The 21247-nt window shown below is 47.7% G+C and overlaps 1 protein-coding gene across 3 annotated transcripts in view; it reads left to right on the forward strand.

Moving 5' to 3' along the window:
* The first annotated feature begins 1265 nt into the window (after nucleotides 1–1265).
* Nucleotides 1266–21247, forward strand: part of LOC138303528 (zinc finger protein 398-like) — a 50345-nt gene continuing 30363 nt past the window's right edge. The window contains exons 1-4 of one of the 3 annotated variants that reach the window (XM_069242739.1): nucleotides 1266–1438; nucleotides 12135–12194; nucleotides 13008–13053; nucleotides 14424–14505. In XM_069242739.1, the coding sequence (XP_069098840.1) occupies nucleotides 14482–14505 (24 nt within the window). In that variant the 5' untranslated portion in view covers nucleotides 1266–1438; nucleotides 12135–12194; nucleotides 13008–13053; nucleotides 14424–14481. Of the gene's footprint in view, nucleotides 1439–12129; nucleotides 12195–13007; nucleotides 13054–14423; nucleotides 14506–21247 lie in introns of all 3 variants that reach the window. The other 2 variants (XM_069242740.1, XM_069242738.1) reach the window with 2 other exon arrangements.

Raw genomic sequence — 21247 nt, forward strand, 5'->3', positions numbered from 1 at the left:
ACGCACAATCTCAAAATCAACTTTACTAAAAGATGTATTTTTAAATTGTGAGTTCAGGGATCCCAAACTCCACATGTCCATCTACTCTCTAGGGGAATCTACACTTTAATCATATTTAAAGGTAGCCCCCATATTATCCTATGAGAGAGAGACAGACCTTGCAACAGTGAAAACGAAATTGGCAGTATTTCACTGTCAGGACATATAAACCACATTACTATATGTCCTACCTTATCCATACACTGCACCCTGCCCTTGGGGCTACCTAGGGCCTACCTTAGGGGTGCCTTACATGTAAGGAAAGGGAAGGTTTAGGCCTGGCAAGTGGGTACACTTGCCAAGTCGAATTTACAGTGTAAAAATACACATACAGACACTGCAGTGGCAGGTCTGAGACATGATTACAGAGCTACTTATGTGGGTGGCACAACCAGTGCTGCAGGCCCACTAGTAGCATTTGATTTACAGGCCCTGGCACCTCTAGTGCACCTTACTAGGGACTTACTAGTAAATCAAATATGCCAATCATGGATAAACCACTTACATACAATTTAAACAGGAGAGCATATGCACTTTAGCACTGGTTAGCAGTGGTAAAGTGCTCAGAGTTGAAAAGCCAACAGCAACATGTCAGAAAAAAATAGGAGGCAGGAGGCGAAAAAGACTGGGGATGACCCTGCATAAGCAAAAGTCCAACACTAACAGAGGCATTAACAAAGGGGCTTGTATTGAGCATGTCGTAACAAAGGGGCTTGTAGTGAGCATGCTTAAAAAGTGGTACGCAAGTTTCTAACAGCAGAACAAAGAGGCTTCTACTAAGTATGGCCAGAAGTTAGTGCACAAGTTTGTATCCGAGTCCGTCTTAACAAAGGGACTTGTACTAAGCATGGTGAAAAGTAAGTACACACATTTCTCCTCTAGCACGTTCCAATAAAGGGCTGGCACAGATCATGCCCTAACAAAGGAGTTTGTTTTGAGCATTGCTCAAGAGCTCGCCACTCGTTTCTAGCCGAGCATGCACTAACGGAGACGTTAGTATAGAGCACGTACTAACAAAGGGGATTGTTGTACCGAGCATGCCCACAAGATTGTGCGCGCGTGGCTACCCGAACTTTGTTAACAGAAGGCCTGTGCTGAGCATGAGCAGAAGGCTGTGCACTAGTCTCTAGCCGCATGTGCTGACACACACCCTTTGTACTGCGCATGCGCGGACGTCTGTGCACTAGTCTAAGTACTTATTGGTAAGGTGTTTGTACTGCGCATGCGCAGAAGGCGCTGCCATGTGCTGTGACCCCACTGCACTGGAAGAGCTCTCTCAGCACGGTGAGCTGACATCACTCCCTGGACTGTGTTTGCCAGCTGTACCCAGGGCGTGTGATCTCTGGCGGAGGGCAGTGTGTGTGCCTGGACTGCTTCCTCTGTGCAGTTTACTCTCAGTGTAAGTCTCTGCTTCCTCCTCGCTTTTCACTGGAAGCAGACGTGGCTCTCTGCTCTTCACTGGAGGTGCTGTTTCTCCTGCACTGTGTGTACTTAGGTGCTGTGTCTGAGTCTGTGCTGTTTACTGAAGGTGCTGTTTATACTGCACTGTGTGTACTTGGGTGCTGTTTCTGGGTCTGCACTCTTTCCTGGAGGTGCTGTTTATACTGCTCTGTGTGTACTTGGGTGCTGTTTCTGGCTGTGCTGGCTTCCTTCCAGATGCTGTTAACACTGCACTGTGTGTACTTGGGTGCTTTCCTCTTTGTGTGTTGTTTGTGGATCTGCAGTCTTTCTTCCAGGTGCACTCCATACTACACGATGGTACTTGGGTGCGTTTATCTTTGTTTGCTGTTTGTGCACGTTGGCCTCTGCTCTTTTCTCTCTATGTCCTTTATACTCCATTCTGCATAGAAGGGTGGTTTCTTCTCTCAGTGATGGTTAAGGTTTTGATTTTTTTGTATATTGCTTCTACTTCACTGTGCTTTCCTCTGTCTCTGCTGTTTGTGGGTCTGATGTCATTCTTGTAGGTGCTTTTTATACTGCACTTTGCATGTTTGGTTGCTTTCATCTCTCCCTGCGGTTTATGGTCTTTCCTCTATGTGCTGTTTATACTGCACTGTGTATTCCTTGGTGCCTCCTTCTTGCTGTACTGTTTGTGCCTGTGAGGCCGTGCTCTTTTCTCTACGTGCTGTTTATACTGCACGGTGTGTTCTTTGTGCTTCCCTCTTGTACTGTTTGTGCATGTGAGGCCGTGCTCTTTTCTCTATGTGCTGATTATACTGCACGGTGTGTTCCTTGGTGCCTCCCTCTTGCTGTACTGTTTGTGCATGTGAGGCCGTGCTCTTTTCTCTATGTGCTGTTTATACGGCACGGTGTGTTCCTTGGTGCCTCCCTCTTGCTGTACTGTTTGTGCATGTGAGGCCGTGCTCTTTTCTCTATGTGCTGTTTATACTGCACGGTGTGTTCCTTGGTGCCTCCCTCTTGCTGTACTGTTTGTGCATGTGAGGCCGTGCTCTTTTCTCTATGTGCTGTTTATACGGCACGGTGTGTTCCTTGGTGCCTCCCTCTTGCTGTACTGTTTGTGCATGTGAGGCCGTGCTCTTTTCTCTATGTGCTGTTTATACTGCACGGTGTGTTCCTTGGTGCCTCCCTCTTACTGTACTGTTTGTGCATGCGAGGCTGTGCTCTTTTCTCTATGTGCTGTTTATACTGCACAGTGTGTTCCTTGGTGCCTCCCTCTTGCTGTACTGTTTGTGCATGTGAGGCCGTGCTCTTTTCTCTATGTGCTGTTTATACTGCACGGTGTGTTCCTTGGTGCCTCCCTCTTGCTGTACTGTTTGTGCATGTGAGGCTGTGCTCTTTTCTCTATGTGCTGTTTATACTGCACGGTGTGTTCCTTGGTGCCTCCCTCTTGCTGTACTGTTTGTGCATGTGAGGTTGTGCTCTTTTTTTTACGTGCTGTTTATACTGCACGGTGTGTTCTTTGTGCTTCCCTCTTGTACTGTTTGTGCATGTGAGGCCGTGCTCTTTTCTCTATGTGCTGTTTATACTGCACTGTGTATTCCTTGGTGCCTCCTTCTTGCTGTACTGTTAGTGCATGTGAGGCCGTGCTCTTTTCTCTATGTGCTGTTTATACTGCACGGTGTGTTCCTTGGTGCCTCCCTCTTGCTGTACTGTTTGTGCATGTGAGGCCGTGCTCTTTTCTCTATGTGCTGTTTATACTGCACGGTGTGTTCCTTGGTGCCTCCCTCTTGCTGTACTGTTTGTGCATGTGAGGCCGTGCTCTTTTCTCTATGTGCTGTTTATACTGCACGGTGTGTTCCTTGGTGCCTCCCTCTTGCTGTACTGTTTGTGCATGTGAGGCTGTGCTCTTTTCTCTATGTGCTGTTTATACTGCACGGTGTGTTCCTTGGTGCCTCCCTCTTGCTGTACTGTTTGTGCATGTGAGGCCGTGCTCTTTTCTCTATGTGCTGTTTATACTGCACGGTGTGTTCCTTGGTGCCTCCCTCTTGCTGTACTGTTTGTGCATGTGAGGCTGTGCTCTTTTCTCTATGTGCTGTTTATACTGCACGGTGTGTTCCTTGGTGCCTCCCTCTTGCTGTACTGTTTGTGCATGTGAGGTTGTGCTCTTTTTTTTACGTGCTGTTTATACTGCACGGTGTGTTCTTTGTGCTTCCCTCTTGTACTGTTTGTGCATGTGAGGCCGTGCTCTTTTCTCTATGTGCTGTTTATACTGCACTGTGTATTCCTTGGTGCCTCCTTCTTGCTGTACTGTTAGTGCATGTGAGGCCGTGCTCTTTTCTCTACGTGCTGTTTATACTGCACGGTGTGTTCCTTGGTGCCTCCCTCTTGCTGTACTGTTTGTGCATGTGAGGTTGTGCTCTTTTCTCTATGTGCTGTTTATACTGCACTGTGTATTCCTTGGTACCTCCTTCTTGCTGTACTGTTAGTGCATGTGAGGCCGTGCTCTTTTCTCTACGTGCTGTTTATACTGCACGGTGTGTTCCTTGGTGCCTCCCTCTTGCTGTACTGTTTGTGCATGTGAGGTTGTGCTCTTTTCTCTATGTGCTGTTTATACTGCACGGTGTGTTCTTTGTGCTTCCCTCTTGCTGTACTGTTTGTGCATGTAAGCTCGTGCTCTTTTCTCTATGTGCTGTTTATACTGCACTGTGTATTCCTTGGTGCCTCCTTCTTGCTGTACTGTTTGTGCCTGTGAGGCCGTGCTCTTTTCTCTACGTGCTGTTTATACTGCACGGTGTGTTCTTTGTGCTTCCCTCTTGTACTGTTTGTGCATGTGAGGCCGTGCTCTTTTCTCTATGTGCTGTTTATACTGCACGGTGTGTTCCTTGGTGCCTCCCTCTTGCTGTACTGTTTGTGCATGTGAGGCTGTGCTCTTTTCTCTATGTGCTGTTTATACTGCACTGTGTATTCCTTGGTACCTCCTTCTTGCTGTACTGTTAGTGCATGTGAGGCCGTGCTCTTTTCTCTACGTGCTGTTTATACTGCACGGTGTGTTCATTGGTGCCTCCCTCTTGCTGTACTGTTTGTGCATGTGAGGTTGTGCTCTTTTCTCTATGTGCTGTTTATACTGCACAGTGTGTTCTTGTGCTTCCCTCTTGTTATACTGTTTGTGCCTGTGAGGCTGTGCTCGCTTGCTGTACTGTTTGTGCATGTGAGGCCGTGCTCTTTTCTCTACGTGCTGTTTATACTGCACGGTGTGTTCTTTGTGCTTCCCTCTTGCTGTACTGTTTGTGCATGTAAGCTCGTGCTCTTTTCTCTATGTGCTGTTTATACTGCACTGTGTATTCCTTGGTGCCTCCTTCTTGCTGTACTGTTTGTGCATGTGAGGCCGTGCTCTTTTCTCTACGTGCTGTTTATACTGCACGGTGTGTTCTTTGTGCTTCCCTCTTGTACTGTTTGTGCATGTGAGGCCGTGCTCTTTTCTCTATGTGCTGTTTATACTGCACAGTGTGTTCCTTGGTGCCTCCCTCTTGCTGTACTGTTTGTGCATGTGAGGCTGTGCTCTTTTCTCTAAGTGCTGTTTATACTGCACGGTGTGTTCCTTGGTGCCTCCTTCCTGCTGTACTGTTTGTGCATGTGAGGCCGTGCTCTTTTCTCTATGTGCCGTTCATACTGCACAGTGTGTTCTTGGTGCTTCCCTCTTGCTGTACTGTTTGTGCATGTGAGGCCGTGCTCTTTTCTTTACGTGCTGTTTATACTGCACAGTGTGTTCTTGGTGCTTCCCTCTTGCTGTACTGTTTGTGCATGTGAGGTTGTGCTTTTTTCTCTATGTGCTGTTTATACTGCACAGTGTGTTCCTTGGTGCCTCCCTCTTGCTGTACTGTTTGTGCATGTGAGGCCGTGCTCTTTTCTCTACGTGCTGTATATACTGCATAGTGTGTTCCTTGGTGCCTCCCTCTTGCTGTAATGTTTGTGCATATGAGAATGTGCTCTTTTCTCTATGTGCTGTTTATACTGCACAGTGTGTTCTTTGTGCCTCCCTCTTGCTGTACTGTTTGTGCATGTGAGGCCGTGCTCTTTTCTCTATGTGCTGTTTATACTGCACAGTGTGTTCTTGTGCTTCCCTCTTGTTATACTGTTTGTGCATGTGAGGCTATGCTCGCTTGCTGTACTGTTTGTGCATGTGAGGCTGTGCTCTTTTCTCTACGTGCTGTTTATACTGCACGGTGTGTTCTTTGTGCTTCCCTCTTGTACTGTTTGTGCATGTGAGGCCGTGCTCTTTTCTCTATGTGCTGTTTATACTGCACTGTGTATTCCTTGGTGCCTCCCTCTTGCTGTAATGTTTGTGCATGTGAAAATGTGCTCTTTTCTCTACGTGCTGTTTATACTGCACAGTGTGTTCCTTGGTGCCTCCCTCTTGCTGTACTGTTTGTGCATGTGAGGCCATGCTCTTTTCTCTATGTGCTGTTTATACTGCACAGTGTGTTCTTGTGCTTCCCTCTTGTTATACTGTTTGTGCATGTGAGGCTGTGCTCGCTTGCTGTACTGTTTGTGCATGTGAGGCCGTGCTCTTTTCTCTACGTGCTGTTTATACTGCACGGTGTGTTCTTTGTGCTTCCCTCTTGTACTGTTTGTGCATGTGAGGCCGTGCTCTTTTCTCTATGTGCTGTTTATACTGCACTGTGTATTCCTTGGTGCCTCCCTCTTGCTGTAATGTTTGTGCATGTGAAAATGTGCTCTTTTCTGTACGTGCTGTTTATACTGCACAGTGTGTTCCTTGGTGCCTCCCTCTTGCTGTACTGTTTGTGCATGTGAAAATGTGCTCTTTCCTCTATGTGCTGTTTATACTGCACAGTGTGTTCCTTGGTGCCTCCCTCTTGCTGTACTGTTTGTGCATGTGAGGCCATGCTCTTTTCTCTATATGCTGTTTATACTGCACAGTGTGTTCTTGTGCTTCCCTCTTGTTATACTGTTTGTGCATGTGAGGCTGTGCTCGCTTGCTGTACTGTTTGTGCATGTGAGGCCGTGCTCTTTTCTCTACGTGCTGTTTATACTGCACGGTGTGTTCTTTGTGCTTCCCTCTTGTACTGTTTGTGCATGTGAGGCCGTGCTCTTTTCTCTATGTGCTGTTTATACTGCACTGTGTATTCCTTGGTACCTCCCTCTTGCTGTACTGTTTGTGCATGTGAGGCTGTGCTCTTTTCTCTGCGTGCTGTTTATACTGCACAGTGTGTTCCTTGGTGCCTCCCTCTTGCTGTACTGTTTGTGCATGTGAGGCCATGCTCTTTTCTCTATGTGCTGTTTATACTGCACAGTGTGTTCTTGTGCTTCCCTCTTGTTATACTGTTTGTGCATGTGAGGCTGTGCTCGCTTGCTGTACTGTTTGTGCACGTGAGGCTGTGCTCTTTTCTCTACGTGCTGTTTATACTGCACAGTGTGTTCTTTGTGCTTCCCTCTTGTACTGTTTGTGCATGTGAGGCTGTGCTCTTTTCTCTATGTGCTGTTTATACTGCACAGTGTGTTCCTCGGTGCCTCCCTCTTGCTGTACTGTTAGTGCATGTGAGGCCGTGCTCTTTTCTCTACGTGCTGTTTATACTGCACGGTGTTTTCCTCAGTGCCTCCCTCTTGCTGTACTGTTAGTGCAGGTGAAGTTATGGTCTTTCTTCTTGGTGCTCTTTATACTACAGTATGCACGCATCAGTGTTTTGCTCTTTCAGTACTGTTTTCGAGTCTGTTGTCTTTTCCCTATGTGCTGTTTATAAATACACTGTGGATTAACTGGTCCCGTTGTATGAAGTTTGTGCATGTTGGCCTGTGCTTTGTGTATGCATTGGTGTGTTTTTTCATGGCTGTTTGTGTCACTTCCCTTTTTTATACATGCAGTTTCTACTGCAGTGAGTATTCCCTGGTAGTTTCTTAACCGTGCGCTGTTTATGGATCTGTGTTCTTTCCTCCATGTCAATCAATCAATCAACTTCTAAGGTACGACCTGTCCCACGGGTGTCCAGAGGCTGGCAGAGTTCAGGGTCGCAGTCGAACAGCCAGGTTTTCAGTGTTCTATGGTATCCTGTAGCGTAAGGGAGGTCCTGCTGTGCAGGGAGAGGCCATTCCAGGCTTTGCCTGCGAGGTAGGAGAAGGAGCTTCTTCCTGCTCTCCTGTGTTGTGTGCGGGGGGTATGGGCCAGCGCAAGGGAGGTGGAGCAGAGGTGTCTAGAGGGCTTGTAGAATCTCGGATGGTGGTTGATGTAGGAAAGTCTGGAGTCATGCAGGGCCTTGAACGTGTGGGTGAGGAGCTTAAACTGGCATCTCTTCTGAACCCACGGCCAGTGCAGTTTTATGAGGTGGAGGTGATGTGGGTGCAATGAGGCATATCCAGGATGAGTTTTCCTGCGGAGTTCTGGGTAGTATGTAGTCTTTGAACTAGGTGGACCTTGATTCTCACATAGAGTGTTTCTGTAGTCCAGTCGACTGGTGACAAGGGCTTGGGTGATGGTGTGCCTCGCGTTTTGGGAAAGCTACTTGAAAATCTCATGTAACACGTGCAAGATGAAAAAGCAGGAAGATGGCACTGTGTTGACTTTGGACATCATGGCAAGTTTGCTGTCCAGAATGGTACTGAGATTCCTGGCTTGCTCGTTTAGAGTTGGAGTGGGGCCCCAGTTCTACAGGCCACCAGGATGCGTCCCAGGGGGACTTGTCACTGCAGAAGATCAAGGCTTCTCGTTGGCTGTGTTAAACTTGAGGCAGTTATTCCTCATCTAACTGGTGATGCTGATCATATATTAGTGGAAGTTGGTTCTGGCAGCAGTGGAGTTTTCCAAGGGGAGATGATAAGTTCTGTGTCGTTGGCATAGGATATAATGTTGAGTCTATGGGACATGACTACATGGCAACTAGGGACATGTAGATGTTTAAGAAGGTGGGGCTGAGTAATGTCTTGAGGGACTCCGCAGAAGACTGGTTTGGATTCAGAGGTGAAGGGTGGAAGGTGGAATTGTCTTTCTGTCAGTGTTGAAGGAGGCAATCCATCTAAGGGTGGCTCCTTGGATGCCTATGCCGTGAAGTCTGTTGAAAGGTGTATGGTGGGAGACAGCGAAGGTTGCTGAAAGATCGAGGAGGACGAGGGCGGCTGTCTGCCCTTTGTCAAGGAAGGTCTGAATGTCAACTGTGGCCGCAATCAGGGCTGTGTCGGTGTTGCAGTTGCTGTGAAATCCAGATTGGGATTCGTCCAAGAGGTGATTGTGTTCCAGGTAGATGGAGAGTTGTTGGTTGATAGCTTTTTCAATAATGTTGACTAGAAACAGGAGCCGATATATGGGTCCGTAGTTGCTGAGTTTGTTGGGGGTCCGCTGAAGATCGTCAACACCCAGCTCACCCACTTCCTCGAAGACAATTCCATCCTGGACCCCTCACAATCCGGATTCAGACGAAACCACAGCACTGAGACTGCCCTCCTCGCCGCCACAGATGACATCAGACATCAAATGGACAACGGCGAAACCTCAGCCCTCATCCTCCTCGACCTATCAGCCGCTTTTGACACCGTCTGCCACCGCACCCTACTGACCCGCCTCCAAGAAGCCGGCATCCAAGATAAAGCCCTCCACTGGATCTCATCCTTCCTCTCCGACAGAACGCAGAGAGTCCGTCTCTCCCCTTTCTGCTCCAAAGCCACCAACCTCATCTGCGGCGTCCCCCAAGGTTCCTCCCTCAGTCCCACGTTGTTCAGCGTCTACATGGCCCCCCTCGCTCAACTGGCCCGCCAACACCACCTCAGCATCATCTCCTACGCCGACGATACCCAGCTCGTCCTCTCCCTGACCAAAGACCCGCTCACCGCCAAAACAAACCTCCACGAGGGACTAAAATCCATCGCCGATTGGATGAACAACAGCCGCCTGAAACTCAACTCCGACAAGACGGAAGTCCTCATCCTCGGACGCACTCCCTCGGCCTGGAACGACTCTTGGTGGCCCTCCGTCCTCGGACTCCCACCCACCCCTGCCAGCCACGCAAGAAACCTCGGCTTCATCCTGGACTCCGCCCTCACCATGTCCAAACAGGTCAGCGCCGTCTCCTCCTCCTGTTTCAACACCCTTCGAATGCTCCGCAGAATCTTCAAGTGGATTCCAACAGAAACCAGAAAGACGGTGACCCAGGCCCTCGTCAGCAGCAGACTTGACTACGGCAACGCACTCTACACAGGCATACCAACCAAAGACATCAAACGCCTCCAACGTATCCAAAATGCCTCCGCCCGACTGATCCTCAACATACCTCGCCGAAGTCACATCTCCCCTCACCTAAAGGAACTCCACTGGCTCCCGGTAGACAAGAGGATAACCTTCAAACTCCTGACCCACGCTCACAAGGCACTTCACAACACCGGACCCTCCTACCTCAACACCAGACTCAACTTCTACACTCCAACACGTCAACTCCGATCCGCCAACCTCGCCCTCGCCATCGTACCCCGAATCCAGCGCAAGACATCCGGCGGCAGATCCTTCTCCTTCCTCGCCGCCAAGACCTGGAACTCTCTCCCCACATCTCTTCGCCAGACCCAGGACCTCCTCACATTCAGAAGGCTCCTCAAGACCTGGCTCTTCGACCGCTAATCCAGCAGCGCTCCCCCCCCCCCCCCCCCTCAGCGCCTCGAAACCCTGACGGGTACATAGCGCGCTTTATAAATACCATGATTGATTGATTGATTGATTGAAGGTTTCTGTGTGCTTCCAGTCTTCTGGGAAGGTGGCAGAATCCAACGAGGTGTTGAGTAGGCTGGAAAGTCCGAGGCCGATCCTAGATGCTCCTAGATTGAAGATGTGGCGGGGGCATGGGTCGCATGGGGCCCCTGAGTAGATTGATTTCGTGATGGTGATGGTCTGTGTGGTGAGGTGGTTCGCCTTTGGATGGTCGTATGTGTGGAGGTATGCCCGTTGATAAAAATATTCAGGCTTGAGTTGAAGGTTGAAGTTTCTGTGGATTATGGCAGTTCTGTCATGGAAGAAATCTGCAAGGCTGTTGCATAGGTCCTGAGAGGGAGAGATGTTGCTTTTTGCCTTTGCGGGTTGGTTAATTCCTTGACTGTGCAAAAGCGATCCTTACGGTCAGTGGAGTTAGCTTTGATGCTTAATGCCAGGGCCTCTTTTTTCGTGTCATGTTATTGGGTGTGGTATGCGTTGAGTGCTGATTTGTAGGTGGGTCTGTTGGCTGAGTCTTTTTTGGTGTACTACCTTCTCTTGAGATGCTTGCCTGTTCTGAGGTCCTTGGTGCACCAGCTGGCTTGCTTGGTGGATCTTCTGTGTTTCTTGTTTTTTGGGGGTGACGATATCCGTGCAGTCAGTGATCCAGGTGTTGAAGCTTCTGACATCCTGGTTCAAGTTGTTGTGATGTTTGGCCGGGTTGAGGGCTGGGGTATTGGTCTATTCGGTCTCTGAGGTCTTCTTCCAGCTGTATCGGGCGGCGTTGAATTGCATCAGTGGGGCGGGCATGAGGGCCGTGATGATGAAGTGTATGATTGAGAAGTCAGTCCATGTGAGTTCGGTGGTGTGGCTGTATTTGAGGTGGTCACTGGAGGTTAATATGGGGTCAAGCGTGTATCCTGCAGTGTGCTTGGGATCGTATACCAGTTGGGTAAGGCTGATGTTGTTTAGGCTCTCAGGGATGTTGGAGGAGTTAGGGTCGCTTAGGTCATTGAGGTGGAAGTTAATATCACCTAGGAACATGTAGTCGTTCAAGATGATGGTGAGGGGTGGTAATGAAATCAGTGAAGAGGTTACAGAAGTTAGTTCGAGGTCCTGGTGGACAGTATGCAAGGGTTCCCATAATGGTGGTTTTCTTTCCCGTTTTTATAGTGAAGATGTGGTGTTCCATTTTTGGGATGGTGATGTCCGTTACTATAGTGCATTTGCTTGAGTCTCTGTGGATGATGGCATTTCCTCCGCCTGGCTTGACGCGGTTGCTGTGTGTGATTCTATATCTTGCTGGTATGGTGGTGGTGACATTGGGGGCTGACATGGGGTTGAGCCAGGTCTTAGTTAGGAAGACCATGTCAGGCGTGAGAGTGTTGATAAGGTCCCAGCCCTTGGTGGCGTGTTTGCTGAGTGAGCGAGCGAGTGAGTGAGGAGGGTGTATGCGAGCTGGTGGTGGGTAGCCGGTGTCTTTGTGATGTTTATAATGCACTGTGCTTTCATGTGTGCTTTCCTTTCTCTGTACTGTTAGGGGGTCTGTGCTGTCCATTAAGTACTGATTCTATTGTATTATGCATTCCCTAATGCTTTCTTCTTGCTGTGTGATTTGTTTTTTGGTCTGCTGTTTTCTGTACATGCCGTTTATACTGCATGGCGCATACCTGTGCGTGTTCCTCTCACTGCGCTCTTTATGTCTATGTTCTGCTCTTCCTCTGTGTGGTGTTTATACTATCCTGTGTGTTCCCGCATGCCTTGCCCTCTTTGTGGATCTGTGCTGTTTCCTGTATGTACTGTGTGAGAGAGAAGGTCGGAAATATGGCTTTGGAAGCCTGGTTGGCCATGAAATTTTGTCTCCTTTATTAAAAAATATGAGGGTACATAAAAGAAAACAATATTTAAGGAGTTGTCCTGGGTTTTATGGGTGGGGATGTGCAACTTCTGGAGAGGGTGTTGTCTTCTTGGTTTATTTATATCCTTCTTCTTCTAATTTCCTTTGTAAGTATAGGACCAAGGAGTGTGGCTGCCGGAATTCTCCAAGGGAAAAGCAACAACAGAAAAAACTGCGGTGAGTATATGAACTTCTTCTATTAGGTTCCTTTTTCCTTGACCGAACACCAATAGTTTGCAATGTGCGCTTCTTTTCGTACAGGGCTCTATGTGTATCCTGGGGTTCAGGTGAGTGTGCAGAAGAAGAAGAGAGAAGGACAAACACAAAAGAAAAGTTGGGAGATAACCCAAAAAATGTTGTCTTTTCTTGGAGGTGTGGGGTGAGGGTTAAGCTTAGGGTTGTGACACAATGCTTTCCCTGATTTGGTGGTATCATGTACTCTGGAGCAGGTGTACGTTCCCCTTCCCCACAGTGCCTCTTATTTTAAGCCCCCCTTTTCCCCAGCTACCCCTGTTACGGGCACTCACCGCCGTGGCCACAGCTCTCCTGAGCTGTGGTGGGATTCACCAGCACCTCCGGTGTAGCCAAGCACTCTGCCTCAAACCATTCCTTAGCGGCGTCCTCCTCCGGTTCCTCCGTCCCACCCGGCTCTCTTCCCTTGTGTTCCTGTGCTGCAGCGTCTTCCTCTTTCTGGTCCTGGTGTCTCCTGCTTGGCGCTTTCTTCTTACTGCTTCTCTCCACTGTCCTCCTCTGGCGTCTCTCTCTGCATCTCTCCTCCTGCATTGGCATGCCTCCCGGTTGTCCTTCCTCTTTCTCTGTGAGGTTCTCTTGGGTTCCCGCCTTTTGGTGCTTCTGTTTCTGGGTCGTGTTTTCACTCCTCCTTCTCTGTCGGCCCTGGGATTGGTTCTCCCAGTACAGTGTCCTCACGTTTTTCTGGTGCTGCGATGTGTTAGAGGTTCAGGTTCTAATCCCTCCATTTCCTTCCTGCAGGGGCTTCCGCTTACCACGTACGGCAGGCACTGCTTTCCTAATTTAGGTAAGGAGTGGGGTCGGGTGAGTGCCTCTTCACATGCTGTTTATACTGTGCTGAGTGTTCCCTTGTACTTTCTCTCTCTCTGGTGTTTGTATGTGTGCATCTGTGCTTTTTCCTTTCCATGCTGTGTATACTGCATTGTGCATGCTTGGGCACCTTACTCTCGCTGTACTATTTGTGATTGCGGGTTTTGTACTCACTCCTCTCTGTGCATACATTGGTGCTTTTCTCTTGTTATGCTGTTTGAGTTGGTGGGTCTGTGCTCTTTCCGCTTTTTGCTGTTTATGCTGTACTTTCTGTGCCAGGATGTTTTTTGTGTCCCTCCTCACTATGCTTTTGATATGATGGGCTTTTGTGTCTGTGCTGTCTCCTCTACCTGCTGGTTATGCAGCACTCTGTGTTCCATGGTGCTTTACTCTCTCAGTACTGTTTGTGGATCTGTGCTCCTTCATCTGTGTGTTCTTAATACAACATTGGGCCAGATGTATCAAAGGTTTTTACTCATTCTAAGTCTATGGGAAAATGTGTTCATACATATGGCCCTTTGTGCTTACCTGGGTGCTTTCCTCTCTATGTGCTGTTTGTGTATATCTGTCTGTGCTCTTCCCTCTCTGTTGCTTACAGGGAGGTGGGTTGTTTGTCTCAGTTCTTGCCTTTCCGTGCTATTTGGTTGGGTGTGGAGAATGTGTTCCTCTGGTCTCTTTCCTCTGTGTGTGCTGTTTGTGAATGTGAAGTTCTGATTTTGCCTCTACTTGCTCTTTAAACTGCACTCTGCCTTACGTGATGCTTTCATCTCGCTGTGCTGTTTATGCATGATGGGTGTGTGCTTTTCTCTTTTTGCTGTCTGTACCACTCTGCATCGTATGAGCTTTCCTCTCTCTGTGCTGTTTGTTTATGTCATCTGTACTCTTTACTCTATGTTCTGTTGTACTGCACTGTACGTTCCCTGGTGCTTTCCTCGTCCTACACTGTATGTGTATGTGGGTCTGTACTAATTCTTTCTATGTGTTGGTAATGCCACCCTGTTCATTTGTGGTTGCTTTCATCTCCCTGTGCAGACTATGTATGTCTGCCTCTGCTCTTCTCTCTGTTTCTCGCAGACAGAGGGGATGTATTTATATACAGTAGGTTCTTACCTGCCTGTGGTAATCTGTTGAGTGTGGAGAATGTGTGTACCTAGCCTCTTCTCTCTTTCTTTGGTATTCATATGGAAGGCAGAAGCTCTATGTGCACACCGTCTTGAATATCTGTTCTGTTTATACTGAAGGAGTAGGAGGTGTGTCTGGCTTTCTTTCCACCTGAGCTCTTAACAGGGAAAGAGCAGGGGAAGTTCTGAATCTGCGTAGACCCTTTTACCTCTGTGTTTTCTATAGGGAAGGACCAAGGTGTCTGGAAAATTGTGTTTCTCTAATTTCTGAAAGACAGAGAGTAATGTCTCCGCGGGATTCAGAGGAGGTGAGTACCATGCTGTAGAACTGTGTTTGATGAAATGTGACTGAGCAACCAATGTAATATTTGAAACAATGTACTAATGTTGCAACCAGAAACATATTGTTACCATCTTTTTCTTTTATATCTATGCATAAATACCGATCATGCATACATTGATACCAACTTCCTCCTGGTAGACAGTGAGCTGTCAGTACATTTATTTTTTTATAGCTGCAACTAAACTAAAATAAAATAAGTGTGCAGCTCATACTTAGAAGGGTGAGTTATACACTACAGCTCGGATCACATTTAGGTTCTCCTTGCAATAGAGGCTTATAGCTGAGAGCCTGAGTGACCTTCTGGACCCAAAGCCGGAAGAGTTAAGGGAAACATTCAGAACTATCAATAAGGAGGTAGGACACTGCTCCTAAAATGTTCCAAATCTGTTACATGTTCTTCACTGCTTACTCGTAAGATTGTGGTGAAGGGCAGGGTTAGAGACACATGGACCAGTTGCTGGAGGGATGCTGAACTACGAAATGCTGACTTTACATGACTTGGCATATTATCATAGATAAAATAGCACAAGGATGCTGGTAAATAGCTAGGTATAATGTAGATATGGTCTACACTAATTGATTAGGTAAGGGTGATGAAATATGAGTGGGACTTATTTAATATTTGCCCTAATGTGTATAATAACTGGTGAGCTGTTTATAATTCTTATAATGTTTTTGACAAACATGGTTCGTAAACAAATGGTGTACAATAAATAGCCATGTAAGAGTAAGATACCAGCCGCAAACTCACTCTTTTCTGGGGACAGCTCATTCATGTGAAAAACAGAGCAGCTGCCTTGAAGCCGCTCCGCGTTTCACTGTGCAGGTGGGAAACCACCTGCACTTTTAAGGGGCATTAGACATCCCCATCAGGGCGGGTGCAGTGAGTGGCTCCTTGCAGGTGGAGGTCCAGAGGGCTGCCATCAGGTGGCGCGCCGTCAGAGTGCCTCCTGACAGCTTCTTTGCCTCTACCCTCCAGGCAAAGGGATTCCCTCACTTGCATGAGTCCACACCACCAAATGAGAGCATGCCCTCTGATGATAGCACTGGTGCTTAAGTGCACCAGTGCTATCAGTATTACAGAGGGTGCCGCGCAAGGGTCTGCAACCCCTTCTGTAATACCAAAGTGGCCCGGGTGCGCAAAGCAGGCGCAAACACCCGCTGTGCCCCCGACTACTTCCCTAATACGGCCCCAGGTGTTATCATGATATATTTATCTTTCCATTCTATATTTTTGGACTTGTTAAGAAAGTTTGCAGAAATCTGTTACTTATGATGGTAATGATTTGACCTGTGGGGTAAGAGGCGTGCCAGGATTAGGGACAGCGTTGGACTCAAGGCTGACGTTAGGTGTGGCTGTGTAGTTATAATTTTAGTGTGTGGTGTATATATATATTTTACCATTACATTGGCTACGTTTATATGGTGTCCATATGCAAACAACTGTGTAATATCATACTACCTAAAAGTAGGACATGTTATGGCAAAGTACATAGTATGTAAAATACATGCAATATTTTTTTGGGGGGGATATTTTGCCAGTGATACAAATGTACACAACAATCTGGTACTTGATATTGTGACATACAAGCAGTTGTGTTGGTGTCCATAATGTAGCAATTCTGGTGCTTTGACAGAACTGGTGTTTTCTGTAATATACAGCGTGCCGCCGAAATCCGCCTCCGTAGCCTTAAAATCAAGGATCTGCCTCCTTTAAACCGAGCACCTCTGTGGACTGAGGGAGAGTGTCATTCCTCAGATGCACGCTCTCTCATGGGGTTTTCACTGAGGGTAACGATATTTGCCCTTGCGATGTATCTGCTGAAAATCTTACATACTTGGTCACTGGACTTCTGATGGAACCCCTGTGATTTCAGGGAATAACCCGCAACTTGAAAGGCCTGTCTGGGCCACCTGTGATGACACGTGTGCTGTAATTCACTTTGTGTATTACGGCAAGCATTCCATCAAAATATGTCAGCTCCACATCCAAATATTATGTTATTGGTATGGTGGTCTGATTGTTGAATATAAGTTCAACCAAAAGCTCTAAATACAAATGGTAGCACACTCCAGCTTTTTTACGTTTTTAAATAGTGCATACATTGATAAGTAAATTAGTGTGTATATATATTTCTTTTTTAGTCAACATGAGCATTGGTAGCACAAAGTTAGTAACTTGATAATGCAACTTCAAGTCAGATATTGGTGAGCATTCCTTGTATAATAGTGGTATAACATAAAACCCAAATTTGCTCTCCTGTAACCATCTGTTTATAGCGTTTAGTGCTGTAGATGCAGATGATACTAGCACTCATATCTTCTAGTGTTGGGCCCGGGTGTTTGCAACTTGTTTTTCGTTAAAGAAGTTTCAATCCAAAAGACCTGTTCTGACTCAAACCTTGGTTCCAATGCACCAGGTCAAAGACTCCACCTTAGATTGTTTCCGCTCAGTGTGAGTGAATAGTGTAAGTGTAGTGTAGGGTTGCATTGTAAATCTTAATTAAAAAGAAAGAGTAAAAAATCTACGATCATTGCTAGCTTCTGTGGAGAATGTTGGTGAATGAGAATCTACAGCACTAGAGCACTACTCGCTATGAACAGGTGGTTACCAGGTAAGTGGCATTTTCCATTGGCGGGATGTTAGCTTTAGATACACATGGTCTCCATAGACTGTAAAGCAGTTTCTCCCCCAAAGTGGTGGCTAGTGAGCAGACAATGCCAGTGTTTGGAACAAGGGGCCACATGTACAAAGCTTTTTAGCGGTCACAAACGATTTGCAGAACTGGGTTGTTTGCGACCGATTAAAAGCCTTTTCGTATCAGCAAAGGCCATATTGCGATTTGCTACCTGTTACCAAATCGCAATTTGGCTTTGCGATTCAGTATTGGGAAGTAGTGTGTTTAGGGCATCCCTTCCTAATACCGAATCACAGTGGTATGTATGAATGTTATGCGATCAAAATGCGGTCTCAAAACAACCTCAGGTTATCACCAATTTCAAATTGGTGGTAACCATTCAGAAATGGAAAGGGGTCCTCAAGGGATCCCTTCTTCTTTGTAAATGTTTGTAAAAGCATTATTAATAACAGGCAGTGGTCCGACTGACCACTGCCTACTCTTACAAAATGAAAAGAAAGCTTTTCATGTTTTTTAAACTCATCCTGTTTCCCTTTAAGGAAAACCAGCTGCATGAAAAAAAAAAAAAAAACCATATTGCTTTACTGAAAAGCAGTCACAGACGTGGTGGTCTGCTGGCCCCAGCAGGTCACCATCCCTGTCATTTTTGTTATTCCTAATGGGTTGCAAAGTAAGATCTACATCATGGGATGTGGGTATCACAAAAAAAACTATATAGATGTTCGTACATTTAAAATTGTGATTTCCTAATTGCGAATCGCATAGAACTGCAATTAGAAACTCGCAGTTTCAACCACTGGTACATGTGGCTCAAGGTTTTTAACACAGTCTGGCCAGCTGGCGGGCTTGACTGTCCAAACAGTATAGTGAATCTGTTTGGTGCTGACCGCGGCAGCCATTCCACATATGTCTGTTACAGGAGTGTTACCCAAGAAAGCTGCACCAGTTCCCTTCTTACGAGTGGAATGTGCTCTGGGAGGCACATGCAGTGTGCTTAGCCTTGGCATAGAAGGTTTGGTTGCATCTAACTGTCCATTTTGCAATGCCTGGGTGGGCACCTGAGTGTCCCTTCTGAGGTTTAACAAAGGCCATAAAAGTTGTTCTGTATTAAGGAAAGACTTAGGGATAGATTTATATTTGGGCACACAGGGTAATTTCAATCAGGGTGATAAAGTAGTTTACTCAATCGCCCTTGTGGACATCCCTTCCCCAAATCTAGCGTTGTCCAGTGGCTCCAATAACACTTAACTTTGGCAGGAACCACCGTTATGGAGGTTCGTTCCTGTCAGTACTGTAAACGTTTGTCAGACAGCTCCATCAAACAAGGTGGCCCAAACTACAGCCACATATAGACAGTTGCAGGTGTATGCCAAACCTGCCTTCTGCAGATGTGAACGGTAGCAGATACTGTCTGCTACAGAGACCTCCAGGGAATCTATTTGTTTAGAGATATAATAGTGGACAAACCTTTTCCATTTGGCGGCATAGTAAGCATGAAGAGTGGGCTTGAACACCTCAGTTGCTAGCAGCTTCTTGCGTGGGAGGACCGAGATGTCCAGCAGCATGGAGGACCAGGGTTGCTTGGCCAGGTTCGCATCATCGGGGATAAAGGCCATAGAGACTTGCCCCAAAATCTTCTCTACTTGAGGGATGAGAGGGAGAGGAAAAAAGCCAGAAGCAAATTGTCCAGACCAGTTCATCCATGGTTCATTGCCCATGGGCTGTTGGTGTGGGTACCTAAAGGTGATGTTTTGGCATTTCGCGTTTATGGGGAGATGCACACAGGTTGATGGCTGAAGTGCTGCACAGATGGAAGTTCCTTTGGAGGACTTGTGAGTCAGTCTCCCATTCACATGCTTGTTGATGCATCCTACTTAGCAGGTCTGCAAAGTCGCATTTTCTACAACTGGCAAATATCCTGTTAAGAGGTGAATGTTTTTTATGAATAGCCTAAGGCTAAACCTTGGGGACGAGTGCAGACAGCGGTGGGGAGTGGCCCTTCCCCAGTTTCTGGATCTAGTACTTGGCCAACAAGTTGCCCATCTTTACGAGTACTTTCTTGCCCGGATAAGTTTGACGAAAGCTCTCCGGGCTAGACAGATGGCCAAGAGCTCTAGGTGGTTGATGGGACATCCCTAGTGTGGTGGGGGCGAGGTACCTTGAACAGATGAGGTTGACGTGAGCTCTTCATCCTGTGAGTGATGCACCAGTGGTAATCGTTACCTTTAGAAGAGGGTTGAGAAAAAACATGTAGAGCAAAAAGTTGTTACTGATCCACTATAGGAGAGAAACGCTGAGTCTCGGCCTTTACATACACTAGATCCTCCCACTGACCTTCTGCTTGTGGCCATTGAGTCGGCACTCTTGAAGTGGGCGCATGTGCAGCCTGGCATGCGCTCTGTCACAATGCGTCAAGCCATCATCCCCAACAATTTGATCACCTCCCTTGCAGTAAGAGGAAGTTCTGTCTGAGAAAGGAGGCAGCACCTTCTGGAATACCATCTCCCTGCCTTGCTTGGAGCATGCATTCCCTTGTAACCGCATTTAAGATGGTCCGTAAGAAAGGCTGGAGGTGAGACTGTTTGACATTGATGCTAAGCTGTGGAGTAAGGCCCTGCTGTTTCAAAGTGTGTTGGGCAATGTTTTCTGCTGCTGCCCTCGATCAGCCAGTCATCTAGATGTGAAAAAACAAATAAAGCTCTTGCACACTAGTGCGGCCCCCAATACTAAACACTTTGTGAATACTCTTGGAGCCGCATAACTTCGGATTGGGATTGTTGTCTACTTATTTCAATTGGAGGAGCTGCTGGTGGACTGCATAAAGGAGGGTGTGGAAGGAGCCATCTTCTAGGTCCAGCGCAGCCATGAACACACTTTTTGGAAGGAAGATATCCTGTTAAATGGTCATGTGGAAGCACTCCAACAGGATGTACTGGTTCAGTAGCTAGAAGACAAAGAGGGACACAGAGACCCCTCTTTCTTGGTTATTAAGAAGAAGAGGGAGTATACTCCTGTGCTGTGTTGATTGGGGGCACTAGCTTGATGGCCCCTTGGACTAGGAGTGCATGCAACTCCTCTTTGAGCATCCAAAGATGGCCTTGGCTGAGGACATGGTTTTGAGACAGAATGTTTGTTGGATTGGTGTAGAATTCTAGGCAGTACTCGTACATTGCTACTGAGAGCACCTATTTGTTCAAGGCAATTATCTCCCGATGAGGGATGAAAAACCTGTCTTCCCCTGACAGCTGTTGTATGATTTGGAGGAATGGAAGGAGAGTTATTGCTATGAAGTTGAGGCGCAAGAGGGGTGTGGGTTTGCGCCCATGGCGTGAGGAGTGAAAGAAGAGAGCTCTGGCATGGGAACACCCGTCCGAGCCCATCCTGCAGCGATAACTCCAGAGCTACCGCAGCCCTGACCCCCACTCCACCCCCAACAAGACGTGGGGGTGAGACACCCGAAATCAAGGAGCAAGGCATCACAGCGGGGCTAAAAAAACACCTTTCAAAGAGAGAGAGAGGATCTGGGAACAGCCATAGATAAGATGGCGGGCACACCTTGAGCCGCAAATCGAGGGCTAAGCGAGGGCCCTGCCCACCTCCGGTGCAGACGAGAGTGGCACGGGAAGAGAGCGGAGAGGCCCGCCTGGGACCCAGGTGAGCGGGGGCACAGGACACTGGCCCAGAGTGTGACAGAGAAGAGCGGGTCCTGGCTGTGGAGGGTGAGAGCAACGGCTGGTGGCCGGGAAAGCAGCCCGCCTTTTCCCTGTACAGGTGCTGGCGGCGTGCGGTGGGGTCTGGGGACAGGTGGGGGGGCGAGCACCAACGGTGGGGACCTTCGCTCCCCTCCTCCGCCCCAGAGTTGATTGCAGGCCGAGAGGAGTGAGTGGAGGTGACCCCCTTGAGAGGGACAGAGGACGGTGTGCCTGGGGAGCAGAGAGCGGGCGGCAGCTTCCGCGGCTGCAGTAGCCACCCAGTGACTTGGCAGCGGGCGGTCGTCGGCCCTGGAAATGGAGCAATTCAGTCTTTGGTAGATGCTGGGAGCAGATTGGCGTGGGTGTGTGGCCCTTT

The sequence above is a fragment of the Pleurodeles waltl genome, chromosome 7 (assembly GCF_031143425.1).
Source record: "Pleurodeles waltl isolate 20211129_DDA chromosome 7, aPleWal1.hap1.20221129, whole genome shotgun sequence".
Classification (NCBI taxonomy): Eukaryota; Metazoa; Chordata; class Amphibia; order Caudata; family Salamandridae; genus Pleurodeles; species Pleurodeles waltl.